Raw genomic sequence first — 20,678 nt, 5'->3', positions numbered from 1 at the left:
GTTCTCCTTTCAGATACTGAAATCACCACAAAGGAGCACAAGAATTAGTCAAGATTAGAAAGTCAAAACTTGTGTAAAATCAGTAAGTTAGGCAGCATCCATCTTTGATCGATGCTTGTCTATGACCAAAAGGGTCATTATATAGAAAAATAAATCATGGATGTTTTGTCACTTATAGCCTTTGTGTTCTTATTAGGAAGTTGGCATATCATTTAAAAATCCCTTGGGAATTAAAATAAAAATAAACGGTTTGTTTAACAATTTCACTTTTGTGGAATATAATGAACATAACAGTCTGAGGAATAGGGTAGACCCAGAGACGAGGAAGTAGGGTACAGACTGACAACCCTCAGAAGAGGGGGTGGTGGGGGGAGGAAAGAGATAAACCACAGAACTTATATGCATGTACGCATAACCAATGGACATGGACAACAAAGCCAGGGACGGGATGGGGGGGATGGGGAGGAGAGTGTCAACGCGGTAAAAAAGGAGAAACATCTGTAACAAAAATAAAATTAAAAATAAAAATAAATTAAAAATAAAATCGGAGACTATTCACTCTTTAGCACAGGCAAATAATCATGGGTTAAATTACCTAGTATGTTGTTATCAAGGCTATAGGCACACAATCATTTTTGTTTTTTGCTAATATTTGAACAAAATCATTCTATTTATTATTGAAAGAAAGCAAATGGGCAACTAAGCCTGATGCATTTCCTTTTTTTTTTTTTTTTAAATTAATGACACACTCAGTTTCTCCTCTCAGAAAAGCAAATATCAGTAACTATTGATTCTTGAAACATTAACTACTACAAGTAAAATTTCAAATACATAGAAAAGACAAAATTGAAGGGTCTCATAACTGGTCTTATATTTTAAAAGTTTATTGAGTAGTTCACACTTTGAAAATAGAATACATAATTAGGAATGAAAATATTGGCATTTGAAATTTGGAGAACATGATTAGAATTGAATGTTTTAGGTCATATATTTGTGGATGCTTATTGTCCTAGAAAAGTTTCCCCACCATCTCCATGTCTTCAAATCTTACAAACAGAAAGATGTCAGTGTATATGGCTTCACACAAACCATAGGGATGCCATGTTTAAAAACTTGGCAGCCCTGGCTGGTTTGGCTTAGTGGTTAGAGTGTCAGCCTGCATGCTGGAGAGACCCGGGTTCAGTTCCCGCTAAGGGCATGTACCATGGTTGCAGTTTGTCCCCAGCCCTGGTTGGGTCATGTGGGTGGCAACCACTCGATGTGTCCCTTTAACGTCGATGTTTCTCTCTCTCTCTTTCTCCCTCCCACTCTATCTGAACAAAATATCGAAAAAATGTCCTCAGGTGAGGATAAAAAATAAAAATAAAAAAGTCTCCCAAAGCAATATAGTAAAAGGACATCATGTCTAAACTCTGGCCAGAAATGAATGTTTATGAACTGCTGAGAGAAACTTCCCCAGAAGCCATTACTCTGTACCATCTTTGGTACTGAAAGATGATGAGGATGAGGTGTCTAGTAGGGAAGCACAAGTTCATAATCATGCTCAGGGGTGCAGGGAGAAGGCCTGGTGATGTCAGTCGTCCTGAGGAGGGCGTATTCTGTTTCTGACCCTTCTTTAAATGATTTCACTCTCTTTGTGGCAGAGTCAATGTTCTCATAACCATTGTCATTGGAGCTCAAGGAAGGCCTATGATAGGAGCTGGGACTAATGACAGTGTAGCACACTTCTTCAGAATCACCGCCACTATTATTTTCCTGCCAAGCACAAAGAAGAAAGAAATCAAAGATCCAGAATCATCCATCACATTTGAACTCAGTGCCCCATCTCTCCTCTCTCCTCTGATAGTGATCTCACACTTCAGGTGTCCAAAGTTTTTTCTTCAGTCCCCGATGTCTTAGAGACTTCATATTAGCAATGCATACCACAGGGTGGGGCAAAAGTAGGTTTACAGTTAGTACACAAAACACTGATATTATTCTTCTATTATTACTAATTAATTATTGTATTTTTTTCCATACAAAAAAATTGTAAACCTACCCTTCTCCCACTCTGTATGCTCTAAGTTATTACTCACTCTGCTTTAGTTTCACCTCACATTTAAAAAAGAGAGAGAAAGAGAAAAGAAGGATACTGTTATTCCTCTGAATTCTAGAGAAAAGCACTTGTATACTTTAGTTCACATATATTGAGACAGAACTCAATAAGTAACTAATAGAGTTACATAACTATAAATATTTATAAGATAAAATACAATTAATAAAATTTAGAGTGTAAGTACATTTTTTTCATATTTCATTTAGTTCTTTTTATTAGAAGTTGAGAATACAGCAAGTATGGAAATCCCATGGTGAATGGAACCATCACACAGATGCCTTTTGAAACCCCAACTTTCTATGAGCCCCAAAGATGTGCTTTGTAGATTCAGCAATTTATAAAGGGGAAGGAAACAATATTGAAAAAGACCACTATTTAATAGTGATAGAATGAAGCTGTAGAGGTCCTAATCAGCCAAGGGCCAAAAAAAGAAAACTAAAAATCTGCACAGAGCAAGCAAGCTTCTGACTGCTGGGAGCAAGGCATCAGACGCCAACCTGGTGAGAGTTCTCAGCAAGCACTGTAAGATCAAGTGCAGTGAGGCTGTTGGTTGTGAGTTGCTCATAGACCCACACATACAAATGGGCACACAGACCCCTACACAGACATACACACACCCAAAAGAGAAATATTTTTTACTGGATTATACATCGTTGATATTAAATTTCATTTTTCTTAAGGGTTTATGCTAGGTAGAACCAGATTCAACTCCTCCTTTGAAGGTGGGGGTGGTGAGAGCCCAGAGACAGCTGCCTCTGTTGGTGGTGTTTTAAGGCTGCATCTTATATCCCATATCCCAAAGTGTATCACTAAAGAGCAAGTCTGGCTTCTTATGTGTGCTGTCGCTTCCATGTAACTAAGTGAGCTTCATTCAACATGGTCACTGTCCTGCTGGACTGTCTCCTCAAAGGGAGTAAACTATTCTTTATTCTGTCAGGCACTGAACCAGTTCACACACTGAGTCTTTCTGTTGGATCCACACATTAGCATCCAGGGCAGTGACCTTATCCAGAACCAAAATACTCTTAAGTTCTTCACAAGTTCTTCACAAGAATCCATATTCTTTCTCCCTGGTTTCCAGATTCTTCTGGAGATTGGAAGGGGAGAGAAAAGAGAGAAAGAACCAAGAAAACTCTATATGGAATAAATAGGAGACCCTTCCCATATTCCCAAACACCCAGTGAAGGATGCCTCACACTTAGGGCCTCAATGTTTAGTGCACAACCCCCAGGATGTAATAATCACTTGAATCCTTGGATGATAGTAAGTCACCTACGACTCTAATGCTATTTGGGTGGTTTGCTGAGCCAAAATGAGAATTCTATGAACCAGAGCCTTCCCCTTCCGCTCTCCCTGACACCGTAACAAAGTATATCTTAAGACATAAGCTATCTTTTACTTCTAGCAACTCTTCAAAGATCCAGCTTTAAAGATTCTACCAGACTCACTGGTAATGACATACAATTTACTTTTAAAACTTCCCACCTCATTCTTCCTTAAAAGTGGGGTTCAGGGACTGCTGATAACTCTATGGTGGGAATAGGGCCTGCTTTATAAGGATTCAACTGGCTTTTTTGTTCAAAAAGAGCTGATATATCTGTCATACTGAGGCTCACCATGACAGTGTCCAAGAGGTGAAACTCATCTTTCCTAATCCAGAGGAAGCTTCCTCCCAAAGAAAGCTTGCTCAGGAGGCACCTGGACAAAGCAGACTCTTCTGGCTGGCTCTATGCCAAGAATGATGATGCCAGGGAAAGATTAATTTTTATTCTCAGGAGTAAGAAGGAGAGTTAAGGCAGTGATTTTAATAGAGGGAAATTTCCAGGGTATTCCAAAGCTCCATAACAAAGATATGGAAAACTATCACATCCCTGCAATCAGATAAAAATCACCAGAAAATTGAACAGGATGCCAGGAAGTAATCAGGACAACCCCTGTGTTAACATTTCCGGAGCTCCTCCTACTGTCTCTACTACCACTTTGCTAGCAATTGACTTTCCCAAGCAGGTGGCTCTTCTTCTTAGGGTCATCAGCATAGAAAATAAGTTGGTTTCTCAAAGGACACATTAATTAGAGCCTTTAACATTGTGTTTGCTGTTTGTGTGCTGCTTCCACTGAGAAAATGCATACCAACTCTTTCTACCTCAGGACTCCCGGAGGCTCTCAGGCGTGAGAGTCGTCATGTGATCACTGGAATGGGACTATATAGTCTCTGATCCACCAGGGTCCAGGGTATGTCAACCTTTAAAAGGCAACTTGGTGCACCAAGGCATTATACATTCTGGGGCTATTTCTTACAGTCACTTTGTGCAAAACTTAGTGTGTGGTACTTGTATATTTCATTCTGTACAAAAATTCACCCTTCCTCCCCTACTGTTATGTTTTAAACATTTGTGTAAATTCTTAAATAGTAAGTTAGAAATATTATTATATTAATTTGTTTATTCTCACAAGAGAGCATCTAAAATCACATTCCCTCCCTTTAATAGAATATAAATGTTCACCTAAATTGGTTTGCACTATTGTTTTAAGGAGAGCGAAAGGAAGAAGAATGAACTGCAAGCTAACTGTTTCCCCATCTGCTACAAATAAATATGATACGGCACAGAAGCCAGTTTTCCAAAGGTCTTACAGAGCCCTCAGTCAGTACATCCCAAGAATACGACAATGTTTCGGCCATTTCTCCTTTTCTCCAAATTGACGCACTGCACCCTTTGAGGTATGATTTACTTGTGTTTTTCTCTTCTCCATCATGTGCCTGGTGGAGACCCTTGGGTGTCACCAAGCCCAAAAGGCTGTCAGTGTTTTAGTGTTCATTTGGTACTGGTATCAATCATTAGCCAGGAAAGGAAGCCTGCTGGCCCTGGTTCAGAGTCCCAGTCCCTGGCTACTGGTAAGTGTTACAGTGACTCCTCTTCACTGTAACCTCTGCCAATCATGGGAGGACCTGTGGGTGTGAACAAAAGCACCAGCAACCACAAAGATATGTAAGAGCTGATGAGAGTGAAAGCAGATGTCACACTTGCCAGGAAAGAAGTGTTTGGATATGTGGATAGCATACATGGAAGCCCCATAATATACAGGCTGGCCATCAGCATCCACCAGTCGATCTGTCCTATGGTGGCAGCTTTCAGGAAACCCTCCGAGATGACATAGTGCTATGCAGGAATGATTCCACTCAGGACTAGGCCCCAAAATACTCTGTCTTAGTCCTCAATAATGCTGGGTAGCAAACAAGTCTCATTGGGACACTATAATGGCTGCAATGTCCAGCACATAGATGACAATCAAATAGATAAAGCATGGTTGTGGATTACAGTAGAAAGAATAAAATCCAAGAAACAATACTTCCCATAATCAAAAGGGCAATACCAGAGTAATCCAGTTTAGAGAAGAGTCAAAAGACCTCCTTCTGAATGCCAGTGGACTGTGTGCAAGAGACCTAAAAAAGAATGGCCTCCAAGAAGACTAATCCAAAGACCACCTTCTCTTGCAGAGGCACCACACAGGAGATGTTGAAACATATAAAACAGTGGTTCTCAACCTTCCTAATGCCGCGACCCTTTAATACAGTTCCACATGTTGTATGTGGGCATATCTGCATGTGGGTGGACCCGCCTGGAGATGGATAGAGGAGTGATGTCTCGATTCCTAAGACCATCAGAAATATGTGTTTTCCGATGGTCTTAGGCAACCCCAAAGGGGTCACAACCCACAGGTTGAGAACTGCTGATAAAAGATCCCAGGGACAAGAAGAATACACGACCTGAGAGATGTATCCAGATGTTGCCTGTCTCTGTGTGTGTTCGAAAACGCTCTTAAAACAGGTCTGGGTAAAAGGCATAGAGGAACCCTAACCAGGTAGCTCAGTTGGTCAGAGCATAGCACCAATATGCCAAGGTTGAGGGTTCAATCCTTGGTCAGGGCACATATAAGAATCAATGAATGTATAGATAAGTAGAACAGCAAACCATTCTCTCTCTCTCTCCCTTCCTTTCTCTCTCTAAAAATCAATCCATCAATCAATCAATAAAAGAAGGCATAGGAGCCCTGGCCGGTTTGGCTCAGCGGTTAGAGCGTTGGCCTGCGGTCCTGAGAGACCCGGGTTCGGTTCCCGCTTAGGGCATGTACCTCGGTTGCAGTTTGTCCCCGGCCCTGGTCGGTCGTGCGGGTGGCAGCCACTCGATGTGTTCCTTTCGCATCAATGTTTCTCTCTCTCCTTCTGTTCCTCTCTCTCCCTCCCACTCTACCTGAACAAAAAATGGAAAAATGTCCTCCGGTGAGGATTAAAAAAATAAAAATAAAAATAAAAAAGGAAGGCATAGGAGGCCAGTGTCCATGTGAAAGAAAGTCATTATCCTTTACTTACTCTAATAGCACATCAACCTCCCCATTCCTTACAAACTCTTCCATGCTTTCCATAGCATGATGGGCTTGTAAGAGAGGAGACATGTCCACAAATCCCTCTTCTTCCTGAGAAGCTTCATCATTGCACTCCTGCTCCTCAGAGCTTTTTTTTATGATGGGAAGAAAGAAAAGGTGCCTCTAAAACAGGCTCTAAATCTCCTTGGTGGTTGTCATTATCACTTCTCCTTGTATTATCATGTTGGTGCCCTTTTGCATGTCCCCCACTGGGGATGTATCCTACAACTCTGGATTGTACTCTGACTGGGAATTAAACCAGCCACCTTTCAGTGCATGAGACAACACCAAACCAACTGAACCACACCAACCAGGGCAAAAAAGTAGGTATAATTTTGATTCATTCACAACTATTGTGTTGGCTCTTGTCATTTTTTTTTTTAATTTGACAATCTAAGGGAAAATAGGTCATTGCCCCTGACTAAATACTCAGGTATTGCATGTTTTAAAATTTATTGTGGCACACTGATTGAAAATCATGAGCATTCACGATAAAATAAAAATGTTTTAATTAAGATACAACATAATAATTAAATTAATAAAATGCTTGTGATGTATTATTAAAAGAAATAAACTATTTTCATATGTTTGTTAATATCCACCATTTGTAAATATAAATTTATAGACATAAGGATTGGAAACAAATGTGGAAAGCTAAAAAGAATTAATATTTTATAGTGGTCAGATTATAAGTGTGTATTTATTTGCTTTAATTTTTGTTATAATGGTCTTAAAGTTAAAATAACAGATTTCAGTAGAATGGAAACAACAAGAACTTTCCAATCTTTGAATCAGTTAAAGTATTGTTAATTTTTTATGTTATTTTTGTTTCTGGATTAAAATTACCAAAGATATTATTTAACATGTAAAAGACATTGATTGATGCATTCAGAATATGCAAGCAAAGGTAGACCTACAACGATGCTTATATAAAGTCATTGGGGAGAGACTGGTGTGATCCAGCAGCCCACCCACGGGACTTGCAGGTTTCTGAAGCACCAGAGAGGCCTGTGCGACACAGCAGGGACTGTGTGATCCAGTTACTCACAGGACCTGCAGGGACACCAGAGAGGTCTGTGCTACCCAGCTGCACACAAGATAGGCATAGAGGATGTGAAAATGGAGTCCGAGGGAATGGAAGCTACACAAACGATCTCCCAGGACCAAATGAGAATTACAACTAAAATAAAGACAAATCCTTGGAGAGAAGCAACAGAAAAGCAGCAGGACAAGATCATATAACCAGGGACACTGGTAGGATCTGCGGAGGCACAAGAGGTGGCAGACTGGAAGCCCATAGACAGCAGCAGTTTTAGCTGGGAGCAGCGCCCTTGGGGAATAAAGACCAAGCCTGCTTCACAATGCAAGGAGCCAGTTCAAAGCCCTAAAATAGCCACAGTCATTTACCTGGGGGCTACCACAGAGGGAAGACAGACAGGGCAGGAATTCTGTGGGGACAACAGGAGTTGGAGGGCACTCTGAGTTTTGCTGAGTTGTGGCCACAAAAGACAGTGGCCAGTGTGCTCCTTCCCAGAGTTGTGGGGAAAAGCAGCACCCCAATCCCCCTCAGAGATTCAGTCTTTCCCAGGTGAAGCAAAGAAATACAAATTGAGGCTCATTAACAACCAGCATCTATCCTACCCTCTGGAAATCCTTTTGTGCAGAACACCAGGGCTACATTCCAAGGCACAGAGTAACAGAGACTACAAGCCCCCAGGAAAATAATAGAGAATAACTGAACTTTTTGTGGGCTTGCAAATCTACCCAGGAAAGTAAGACTTGACAGTGGTGTTAAACGTGGGCCCACCCAGGCTCATCCAAACCCAGTAGAGAGAGACACAAACAGCAGAACACTGACACCAACAGGGAAAATTTGGCAGGATCCAAAACCCACTAGGACACCCAAAATGATGAAACAAAAAAACATATCCCAAATGAAAGAACAAGAAAACTCTATCGAAGATGCAATCAATGAAATGCAGTTAAGCAAATTATCACAGGCAGAGTTCAGAGCCATGATCTTGAGGAAGCTCAATAGCATGAGTAAGGACATCAGCATCATGAGTAAAGATAGAGAAACATTGAAAACCAACCAAGTGGAAATGAAGAATGACATAGCAAAAATTAAGAAACATTGGAAGGACTAAAAAGCAGAGTAGAGGAAGCTGAGGACCGGATCAGTGAATTAGAAGACAGGGTAGAAAAAATCAACCAATCAGAAAACCAAAAGGAAAAAACTATTATAAAACAGGAAGACAGCTTAAGAGAACTGTGGGACAATTGGAAATGTAATAATATTCGCATCATAGGAGTCCCCAAAGAAGAAGAAAATGAGCAAGGGTTAGAGAATATATTCAAAGAAATAGTGACAGAAAAATTTCCTAACGTGGTGAACGAAGAAGGCATTCAAGATCAAGAAGCACAGAGAGCCCCAAGTAAGAAGAACCGAAACAGGCCCACATCAAGACACATAGTAATGAAAATGCCAAAAGTAAAAGACAAAGAGAGAATCCTAAAGACAGCAAGAGATAAGCAACAGGTTACCTACAAAAGAGCACCCATAAGGCTCTGAGCTGACGTCTCACAATAAACACTACAGGCCAAAAGGAAATGGCATGAAATAATCAGGGTCATGAAAAATAAGGATCTGAATCCAAGACTACTCTACCCAGCAAAGCTATCATTCAAAATAGAAGGTCAAATATAGAGCTTCCCAGACACACAAAAAAAGGCTAAGGGAATACATTAGCACAAAACCAGCACTGCAAAAAATGTTAAAAGGACTACTGTAATTAGTAGAAGAAATAGGAAGAAAAATATAACCACACTAAACAAAAATGGCAAAAAATAAGTACATATCAATTATCTCTTTAAATGTGAATCATTTGAATGCTCCGATAAAAAGACACAGAGTAGCTGATTGTATAATAGAGCATGACTCATCTATATGTTGTTTACAAGAGACCCACTTCACAACAAAAGACCCACATAGGTTGAAAGTGAAGGGATGGAAAAAAATTTTCCAAGCAAATGGAAAGCAAAAGAAAGCTGGGATAGCAATACTCATATCTGATAAAATAGATTTCAAAATGAAGGCCATAACTAGAGACACAGAAGGCCACTACATAATATTGAAAGCATATAACCAACAGGAAGATATAACCTTGATAAACATATATGCACCAAATATAGGAGCTCCAAAATATATTAAAAATCTTCAGAAGGACTTCCAGGGAGAAATCGACAGCAATACAATCATAGGTGGGGATTTCAATCTCCATTGAGAGAACTGGATAGATCCTCTAGACAAAAAATTAAAAGGAAACTGAGACTCTAAATGAAACACTAGACCAAATGGATTTAATAGAAATCTACAGAGAATTACCCCCCAAAACTACGGAATTCACATTCTTCTCAAGTGCACATGGGACATTCTCAAAGATAGACCACATGATAGGACACAAACTAAATCTCTACAAGTTCAAGAAGACTCCAATCATATCAAGCATCTTTTCAGATCACAAGGGCATGAAATTAGAAATCAATTGCAATAAGAACATGCAAAGACATTTGAACACATGGTGTCTAAATAGCATGTTATTAAACAATGAATGGGTTACTGAGGAAATCAAGAAAGAAATTAAAAGCTTCCTGGAAACCAACGAAAATGAACACACATCAACACAAAATCTTTGGGATGCAGAAAAAGCAGTTCTGAGAGGGAAATTCATAGCACTACAGGCCTAACTCTTGAAACATGAAAAATTTCTAATTGACTGTCTAACCTCACAACTTAAAGAATAAGAAAGCAAACAAAAAGAACAGCCCAGAGCAAGTAGAAGGAAGGAAATAGTAAAGATCAGAGCAGAAATAAATGACATAGAGACCAAAAAAACAATTCATAGGATCAATGAAACAAAGAGCTGGTTTTTCGAAAAGATAAACAAGATTGATGGACCCTTAGCTACACTCACCAAGAAACAAAGAGAGAGAACGCAAATACACAAAATCAGAAATGAAAGAGGAGAAGTAACAACTAACACCACAGAAATACAAAAGATTGTTCACAGCTACTATGAACAACTATATGGCAACAATTTAAACAATCTATGCAAAATGGACAAATTTCTAGAAACACACAGTCTCCCAAAATTGAACCTGGAAGAGATAGAAAACTTGAACAGACCAATAACAACTAAGGAAATTGAAGAGGTAATCACGACTCTCCCTGCAAACAAAAGCCCAGGCCCAGATGGCTCCCAGATGGGGGAGTTTTACCGAACATTCAAAGAAGAACTAACACCCATTCTCCTCAAACTATTTCAAAAAATTCAAGAAGAAGAAAGACTTCCAAACTCGTTCTATGAGGCCAGCATAATTCTAATTCCAAAACCAGAAAAAGACACTACAAAGAAAGAAAACTACAGGCCAATATCCCTGATGAACATAGATGCCAAAATCGTGAACAAAATACTAACAAATCAGATTCAGCAATTCATCAAAAAAATTATTCACCATGACCAAGTGGGATTCATTCCAGGGATGCAAGGCTGGTACAATATTCGCAAATCAATAAATGTGATACACCACATAAACAAAATGAAGAATAAAAACCACATGATCATATCAATAGATGCTGAAAAAGCATTCAACAAAATCCAGCATCCATTTCTGATAAAAACACGCAGCAATGTGGGAATAGAGGGATCATATTGCGACATAATAAAAACCATATATGAAAGACCTACATGCAACATCATACTCAATGGGCAAAAATTAAAGCATTTCCCTTAAGAACAGGAACAGGACAGGGATGTCCACTTTCACCATTCTTATTTAACATAGTACTGGAAGTCTTAGCCACAGCAATCAAACATGAGGAAAAATAAAAGGGATCCAAATAGGAAAGGAGGTAGTGAGACTGTCATTATTTGCAGATGACATAATATTATACATAGAAAACCCTAAAGACTCCATCAAAAATCTACTAGACTTAATAAACGCATTTGACTAAGTAGCAGGATACAAAATTAATGTCAGGAAATCGACGGAATTCGTATACACCAATGATGAACTCAAAGAAAGAGAAACTGAAAAAACAATCTCATTTACCATTGCGGCAAAAAAATTAAGATACCTAGGAATAAACTTAACCAGAGAAGTAAAGGACCTATTTACAGAAAACTATAGGACATTGAAAAAAGAAATAGAGGAAGATATAAAAAAATAAAAAAGTGAAAGCACATACCTTGTTCAAGGATTGGAAGAATTAACATTTTAACATTATTAAAATGTCCAAACTACCCAAAGCAATCTAGAGATTCAATGCAATCCCCTTCAAAATACCAACTAAATACTTCACAGAACTAGAACAAATACATCAAAAGTTCATATAGAACCAAAAAAGACCCCAAATAGCCACAGCAATTTTGAAAAAGAAGGACAAAGTAGGTGGGATCACAATACCAGATATCAGATTATACTACAAAGCGACTGTAATCAAAACAGCCTGGTACTGGCACAAGAACAGGCATATAGACCAGTGGAACAGAACTGAAAACCCAGAAATAGACCCAAGGCAATATGCTCAAATAATGTTTGACAAAGGTGGCAAGAGCATACAGTGGAGTAAAGACAGCCTCTTTAATAAATGGTGTTGGTAAAATTGGACAGCTACATGCAAAAAAATGAAACTAGACCATCAACTTACACCATACACAAAAATAAACTCAAAAAGGATAAAAGAGTTAAATGTGACCCGTGAATCCACAAAAATTCTAGAAGTAAATGTAGGCATCAACATTTCGAACATCATACGCAGCAGAATTCTCACTGATACATCACCTAAGGCAACAGAAACAAAGGAGAAAATGAACACATGAGACTACATCAAACTCAAAAGTTTCTGCACAGCTAAAAAAAAATCATCAAAATGAAAAGCAACCCACTGTATGGGAGAACATCATTGCCAATGATATGTCAGATAAGGGGTTAATTTCCAATGTATATAGAGTGCTCATACAACTCAACAAAAGGAAGACAAAGAACCCAATTAAAAATGGGCAGAAGAACTATATAGACACCTCTCCAAACAGGACATACAAATGGCCAAGAGACATATGAAGAAATGCTCAACATCACTAATCATCAGAGAGATGCAAATTAAAACAACAATGAGGTATCACCTCACACCTGTCAGAATGGCCACCATCAACAAATCATCAAACAACAAGTGTTGGCGAGGGTGTGGAGAAATGGGGACTCTAGTACACTGCTGGTGGGAATGCAGACTGGTGCAACCACTATGGAAAACAATATGGTGTTACCTCAAAAAATTAAACTTTGACCTTCCATTTGACCCAGTGATCCCACTGCTAGGAATATACCCTAAGAAGCCTGAAACACCAATCAGGAAGAATATATGTACCCCCATGTTTATAACAGCACTATTTACAATAGTTAAGATCTGGAAACAGCCCAAGTGTCCATCAGTAGACCAATGGATAAAAAGGCAGTGGTACATATATACAATGGAGTACTGTGCAGCAGTAAGAAAAAAAGATCTCTTATCCTTTGAGACAACATGGACTGACCTGGAGAGTATTATCCTGAGTAAAATAAGCCAAGCAGAAAAAGACAAATACCACATGATCTCACTTATATATGGTATATAGTAAACATAACAGTCTGAGGAATACGGTAGACCTAGAAACATGGATGTAGGGCACCGGCTGACATCCCTCAGAACAGGAGATGGGGTGTGGGAAGAGATGAACCATAAAACTTATATGCATGTATGCATAACAAATGGACATGGACAACAAAGCCAGGGATGGGGCGGGGGGTTAGGGGGTGGGATGGGTAGGAGGGTGTCAATGGGGTAAAAAGGAGAAGCATCTGTAACAAAAAAAAATTAAAATAAATAAATAAATGAATAAATAAATAAACAAATGATTAAAATGTCCATACTACCAAAAGCAATGTATAGATTCAATGCAATCCCCATCAAAATACCGACGACATACTTCACAGAACTAGAACAAATACCTCAAACGTTCATATGGAACCAAAAAAAGACCTAGAATAGCCACAGTAATCTTGAAAAAGAAGAACAAAGTTGGAGGGATAACAATACCAGATTTCAGGTTATACTACAAAGCCATTGTAATCAGAACAGCCTGGTACTAGTTCAAGAACAAGCATATGGACCAGTGGAACAGAACTGAGAACCCACAAATGGACCCAAGGCAATATGCTCAATTAATATTTGACAAAGGTGGCAAGAGCATATATGGAGTAAAGACAGCCTCTTTAATAAATGGTGTTGGGAAAATTGGATAGCTACATGCAAAAAAATAGAACTACACCTTCAATTCACAACGTCCACAAGAATAAACTCAAAATGGATAAAAAGCTTTAATGTGACTCATGAATCCATAAAAATGATAGAAGATAATGTAGGCAACAAAATTTCAGACATCATACGTAGAATTTTCACTGATACATCACCTAAGGCAATGGAAACAAAGAAGAAAATGAGCACAAGGGACTCTATCAAACTCAAAAGCTTCTGCACAGCAAAAGAATCAACCACCAAAATAAAAAGGCAACCCACTCAATGGAAAAGCATAATTGCCAATGATATATCAGATAAGGGGTTAATTTCCAAAATATATAGAGTACTCATACAACTCAACAAAAGGAAGACAAAAAACCCAATTAAAAAATGGACAGAAGAACTAAATGGACACCTCTCCAAACAGGACATACAAATGGCTAAGAGACATATGAAGAAATGGTCAATGTCACTAATCATGAGGGAGATGCAAACTAAAACATTATGAGGTATCACCTCACACCTGTCAGAGTGGCCGCCATCAACTAATCATCAAACAAGTGTTTATTTTTGGAATATAATGAACATAACAGTCTGAGGAATGGGGTAGTCCCAGAGACATGGAAGTGGGGTACAGACTGACAATCCTCAGAAGAGGTGTAGTAATGGGGGAAAGATAAACTACAGAACTTATATGCAAGAACAGTGGACATGGACAACAAAGCTTGGGACAGGGCGGGGAGAGGGGCGAGGGGGGAATCAGTGGGGTAAAAAATAGAAACATCTGTAACAAAAATTAATTAATTAATTAAATTTCTTTTAAAAAGCTACAGTTGAGCCCTGGTCGGTTGGGCTCAGCAGTTAGAGCATCAGCCTGCGGTCCCGAGGGACCCAGGTTCGGTTCCTGCTAAGGGCATGTACCTTGGTTGCAGTTTGTCCCCGGCCCTGGTCGGTCGTGCGGGTGGCAGCCACTCGATGTGTCCCTTTCATGTCGATGTTTCTCTCTCTCTCTCTCTCTCTCTCTCTTCCTCTCTCTCCCTCCCACTCTACCTGAACAAAAAATGTCCTCGGGTGAGGATTAAAAAAAAAAAAAAAAAAAAAGCTACAGTTGAGGGTAAAAAGAAAAAGATGTTAGAATGAATGTTCCTCATAGACAGAAGTGGCTTATTGTACTTCCTTTGTAGATAGTCATTAAAATTATGCAACTATTAAAAACAACAACAACAAGTGTTGGCAAGGGTGTGGAAAAAAGGGGACTCTAGAACACTGCTGGTGGGAATGCAGACTGGTGCAACCACTATGGAAAACAATATGGTGTTACCTCAAAAAATTAAAAATTAAACTGCCATTTGACCCAGTGGCCCCACTCCTAGGAATATACCCTGAGAAGCCTGAAACACCAATCAGAAAGAATATATATACCCCCATGTTCATAGAAGTACTATTTACAATAGCTAAGATCTGGAAACAGCCCAAATGTCCAGCAGTAGACAAATGGATAAAAAGGTTGTGGTACATATACACAATGGAGTACTATGCAGCTGTAAGAAAGAAAGGGCTCTTATCCTTTGAGATGGGACCTGGAAAGTATTATCCTAAGTGAAACAAGTGAAACAGAGAAAGACAAGTATCATATGATCTCACTCATTTGTGGAATATAATGAACATAACAGTCTGAGGAATGGGGTAGTCCCAGAGACGTGGAAGTTGGGTACTGACAATCCCCAGAAGAGGGGGTGGGGGGAAGTGATAAACCACAGAACTTATATGCATGTACACATGAACAATGGACTTGGACAACAAAGCTTGTGTCAGGGTGGGGAGGGAGGGGGAATGCTGAATCAGTGGGGGACAAGGGAGAAACATCTGTAACAAAAATTAATTAATTAATTAAAAATAAGAAGGAAGGAAGGAAGGGAGGGAGGGAGGGAGGGAGGGAGGGAGGGAGGGAGGGAGGGAAAGATCAGCAAAAAAATAAGGTCATTGGATTTTGACATTTATCAAAAAAATGTAATATTTTTATTACCTGATTAGAAGTAGATGAAACTTCTTTACCTAAAAGATAAAAATAAAAGAAAACCAATGTAAGAGTTTTGGACCATCACAGTTTGGGGTGAGGGAAGGTGAAAAGGGTAGAATGTAGTGATAAAACTGTGAAGAGACCCATCTGACATTATGCCTATCACTATAGAGCTGTTCAAGGCTGTAGGACAAGATCAAGTAAAGAGACATGTTCTGAGGCAGCATTAATATGATGGTTCTTGTGTAAATGATACACACCAAAGCTGCTGAAGAACAGATTTTGGAATTGGATAACACAATTTTGTCCATAAACGTGCTATGAAAATAGAGTATGGGAAATATGAAGGAAGAATGATTATAGCTATAACCTTAAGATATAACTTCTATAAAAGTAGCATAGGATAATCATATCATTTTAAAAGAAAGATGAACAGTCATAACAGAGGTACTGAAATAATGAGTAAATTATTCAGACTAAATGCAAATATACAGGCTGTTTGATTATATATATGAATACTGAAGCAATTTATACATATGTTAATCTGATATCCACTACTCATATTTTTAATAAGATAGAATTCAGGAAGTCACAGAATACTAAATATGGCAAAATTCTCAATATATAAGAGGAACATTTACTGGTTCTGAAATCCACAACCCAATAAGCTTGATAGTGATTCTTAGCAAATTCTTAGAATACATTTAACAAATTATGTAAAACAACAATATGTTAATAATTTCTAATAACTCATCATTCTTCTATAATGCTACATATATATCCATAAAATCACATATCTTCATAAATGTAGTCATATGCAATAATTTATAAACAAATGTTTTATTTTAATATTGTTTTATAATTATAAACTGAGAAAATTATTTTGCCTAAAGTATATAATTCAGTTTAGAATTAGAGACAGCAATTTGGAGAACCAAATGTCAGTGAGATAGGCATCAGGAAATCAAAGAACAATGGTCCTGCTATTGGTGCTAAAGATGTTAAAATATTTAGAAACAAGCATAGTTAGTCTCATATTTAAAACATGGAACATGCCATTATGAAGCTAAAGGTAAGTTGAATTAACCTTCTGAATATACTTTACTTCTTATTTGAAGTTAAGACATTGATTGGAAAAACATATATGACCCTTAGAATCAGAATAAGAACAACTGGGAGAAGTTCTGATTAACTCAATTAAACTGAATGCCAACATCCAACAAGTATCTCTTGTTAGATGAGGTAACCTCTCTGGTCTTTAATAATGAGACTCTAACTTTATTGACTGGAAAGAAAAGACTCCATATCTTTGTCTTTTACAGTTTCCAGAGATTTCCCTCATTCCTTGGATCATGACCCCTCTATCTTCAATGCCAGTGACCTAAAACCAGCAATGGTAGTTCAAATTCTTCTCCCACCACACCAATCTGGCACTGTCTCTTTTGATTCTATCTTCCACCTTGTAAGGATCTTTGTGTTTACTCTGTGGGTGCTCACTTGGATAATCCAGGATACTCTACCCACCTTAATAGTCTTAATTTAATTACATCTGCAAAGTCCCTTTTGCCATATTTTTTCAGAAAAAGCAGATTAAAACTCCTTTTGGGGTCTTTATTCTTCCTTGTACACCTGCACACATGTACTCCTTGTTATTTTTTATCCTCACCAAGGATATATTTTTTATTGATTTTAGAGAGCTAGGTCGGGAGAGAGAGAAACATTGATCAGTTGCTGTACATGCCCCAATCAGGGATCAAACCCCAAACCTAGACATGTGCCCTGACCAGGAATTGAGCCCATAACATTTTGGTGTATGGGATGATGCTCCAACCAACTAAGCCACTTGGCCAGGACATGTATTACTTATTATTTTAAAAATATAAAAATATCTAAAGATTTAAGAGTATAAGAATATAAAAGCAAATCTATTAATGTAGCCTTATTATCCTTCTGACAGTATCCCGTAAAATGGCCTAAAATCCTTCCTTTTCCCAAGTCCATGAGATAATACATTAGTGAGTACAATGTTTTCTAAAATGCTAATTTAACTTGCTATTTGTTTTTAAATAAATCTGGTAGCCCTATTATGATTTCTAAGACCTTAGTAGATTTACAATGTCTTCTCTGCAATTCAACTCAATAATTGTGACTGAACTGCAACGCATGGTACCAGGAATTGTTAAAAGTAGCAAATCTTCCAAAGTATGAGATTCTGGTCTTAGTCAAATCACCTGGTTTGATTTAGAGGCAGAAAGAATGCCATGTATTAAAATATGGGAACAAGTGATCCACAGCATATATGGCAGAAAGGTTTACTAACGTTTACTTGTAGTCACCTGAATGGAAGATGCCAGCCTAAATGACTACTCCAATAGATCATTAAAAAGGAATAATAAATGAAGAAACTAAGCTATGATCTGATTGCTTCTGGAGCATATTATATAATCATTACTTTAAACTTTTAATTCAATGAATCAGGCATTGTTCTAATAAATAGACATTGACTTTTTAAATATAATTTTCACAACCACAATCTAAAGTTGTAGTATTTTTTAAAATTTTAAGACAATTTTCTATATGAAGAAAGCAAAATTTAAGGACTATAGTAACTTGTGTCAAAGTTGATATATTATATCTATAACAAAGACCATTGATAAAACCCACAATGCAGAAATGACACAGAAATTGATAATAATGCAATAAATTTAGAACTTTAAAACTAAAAATGTAAAACAATGCTTGAAATTAAAAACTACTCAGATCCAAGAAGAAATAAAAAGCAACATAACAAAATATTGAACGATAATAGTATTTCCTTTAACAATAAGTAAGTTACAGATAAAATATTATTTAGACCCAGCCGATGTGACTCCGTGGTTCAGCGTTGACCCATATGCCAAGAGACTGCTGGTTCAATTCTCAGCAGGGCACATGCCCAAGTTGTTGGCCAAATCCCCAGTGTGGGGCATGCAGGAGGCAGCCAACTGATGTTCTCACTCATCAATGTTTCTATCTCTCTCTCCCTCTCCCTTCCTCTCTCTCTCTAAAATCAATAAAGAAAAAACTTAAAAAAAATATTATTTAGAGGAAAGGTTATATCATTGTACCAATGTCTGCTTGGAATAAGCACTCCACAAATATGAACTAGCATTACATTAATTATGCTCCATAGGTTTTTGAAAATTACAATGTAATTTTTGTTGAAGGATCATAATTTTGAAATTCATTTACTAGAAAAACTTGATTTGTTATGTATTTCAGCTAACCAAAGGACCAAAGACATTGTTCTGAAATAATCCACTAATTAGAGTGGAAGGAAAATGTTTTCCTGTGTCTCTCTAATGGGCTAAAAGGGTCCATAAACACATCCTGCAAATTTCATCACAACTTGAAAACTTGTGTGAAATAGATTTGTTGACCAACTGGGAGCACCATCACATTGATTCTCCTAACCTGCTCTTGTGACTTGATCCAAATGGAATGTAAATAAACAAATCAACAGCAATATAGCTTCCCTAATGAAATCAGAAAGTTATTTATTTGACTATAAAAAAAGATACAAAACTGTTATTTTAATCACTTTCCATTTAATTTCCTTTTTTGACCTGTGTAAAGAATAGCTAGGTCTTTGATATTTTCACAAATTTAATGAGATAGTGACTTAAATTTCACTTACTGTTGCAGTTGAGGTCTGTTTACTTGACTAAAGTAATACAAAAGCAGATTTCTAGCATGCATTGATTTCATTGGAGGGAAACCAGTGCAGCTGTGGTGGTGTATCTCAGGGCTTTATCAATTTCTGTTTCTCTGTCGAAATCTGCTTTACAGGAATGTTGATCATGTCATATATCCACAGGACATGATAACGATCTACTACATAGAGTACATAAGGCTGATGGGTGCTGGTGACGGGAAGGAGTGGGTACCCTAGGTTACTACAAACACATATCATGTCTAAGAAAAATAAAGAAGACTGCATCTCAGTGAAGTTTTCTGGGGGTTAGTAGTCTGAATTATTTCAGAATAACCTCATCCAAATCACTTTATATCTCCTATTTCTATAAAAGCAACAAATATTTGGTAAGCCTCTTAGAAGTTATGTGAATCATATATCAGTTGAAGTTGAGCCCAGAGACAGAGAGACTCTCCTGTGATAGAGGATTTATAAAATACAAATTTGGTTCCATAAAAATAATAAAATTAATGAATTCTAGTAAAACTGATTAGTCAAATAATAGATGGAAAGATTCAAATTCACAGAGAGAAATAATATATTTATTTATTCATTATTATTTTTGTTACAGATGTTTCTCCTTTTTCACCCATTGACACCCTCCTTCCAATCCTGTCCCCCTCCCCCAGCATTGTTGTCTATGTCCATTGATTACGAATACATGCATATAAGTTCTGTGGCTTATCTCTTCCCTCCCCACTGTCTCCCTCCTTTGAGGTTTGTCAGTCTGCACCCCACTTCCATTCTCTGGGCCTCTTTTCTTCATCAGCTTGTATTGTTCATTGTATTTCACAAATAAGTGAGACCACATGATATTTGTCTTTCTCTGATTGGCTTATTTGGCTTAGCATTATACTCTCCAGGACCCTCCATGTTGTCTCAAAGGATAAGAGATCTTTCTCTCTTACAGCTGAATAGTATTCCATGGTGTATATATACCACAGCTTTTTTATCCACTCATCTATTGATGGGTATTGGGGCTATTTCCAGATCTTAGCAATTGTAAATAGTGCTGCTATGAACATAGGGGTACATATATTCTTTCTGATTGGTGTTTCAGGCTTCTTAGGAT

General features: G+C 37.9%; 1 protein-coding gene across 2 annotated transcripts in view; it reads right to left on the bottom strand.

Annotated features, from left to right (window-relative positions):
• Positions 1 to 1,273: 1,273 nt before the first annotated feature.
• Positions 1,274 to 20,678, bottom strand: part of GCSAML (germinal center associated signaling and motility like) — an 87,533-nt gene continuing 68,128 nt past the window's right edge. For both annotated transcript variants that reach the window (XM_036239894.1, XM_036239895.1), the window contains 2 exons: positions 15,880 to 15,908; positions 1,274 to 1,755 (listed from right to left, as the gene is read on the bottom strand). In XM_036239894.1, the coding sequence (XP_036095787.1) occupies positions 1,513 to 1,755; positions 15,880 to 15,908 (272 nt within the window). In that variant the 3' untranslated portion in view covers positions 1,274 to 1,512. The remainder of the gene's footprint in view (positions 1,756 to 15,879; positions 15,909 to 20,678) is intronic.

Source organism: Molossus molossus, unplaced genomic scaffold (genome assembly GCF_014108415.1).
Source record: "Molossus molossus isolate mMolMol1 unplaced genomic scaffold, mMolMol1.p scaffold_m16_p_4, whole genome shotgun sequence".
Classification (NCBI taxonomy): domain Eukaryota; kingdom Metazoa; phylum Chordata; class Mammalia; order Chiroptera; family Molossidae; genus Molossus; species Molossus molossus.
This window is presented reverse-complemented; position numbering and strand designations above follow the sequence as displayed.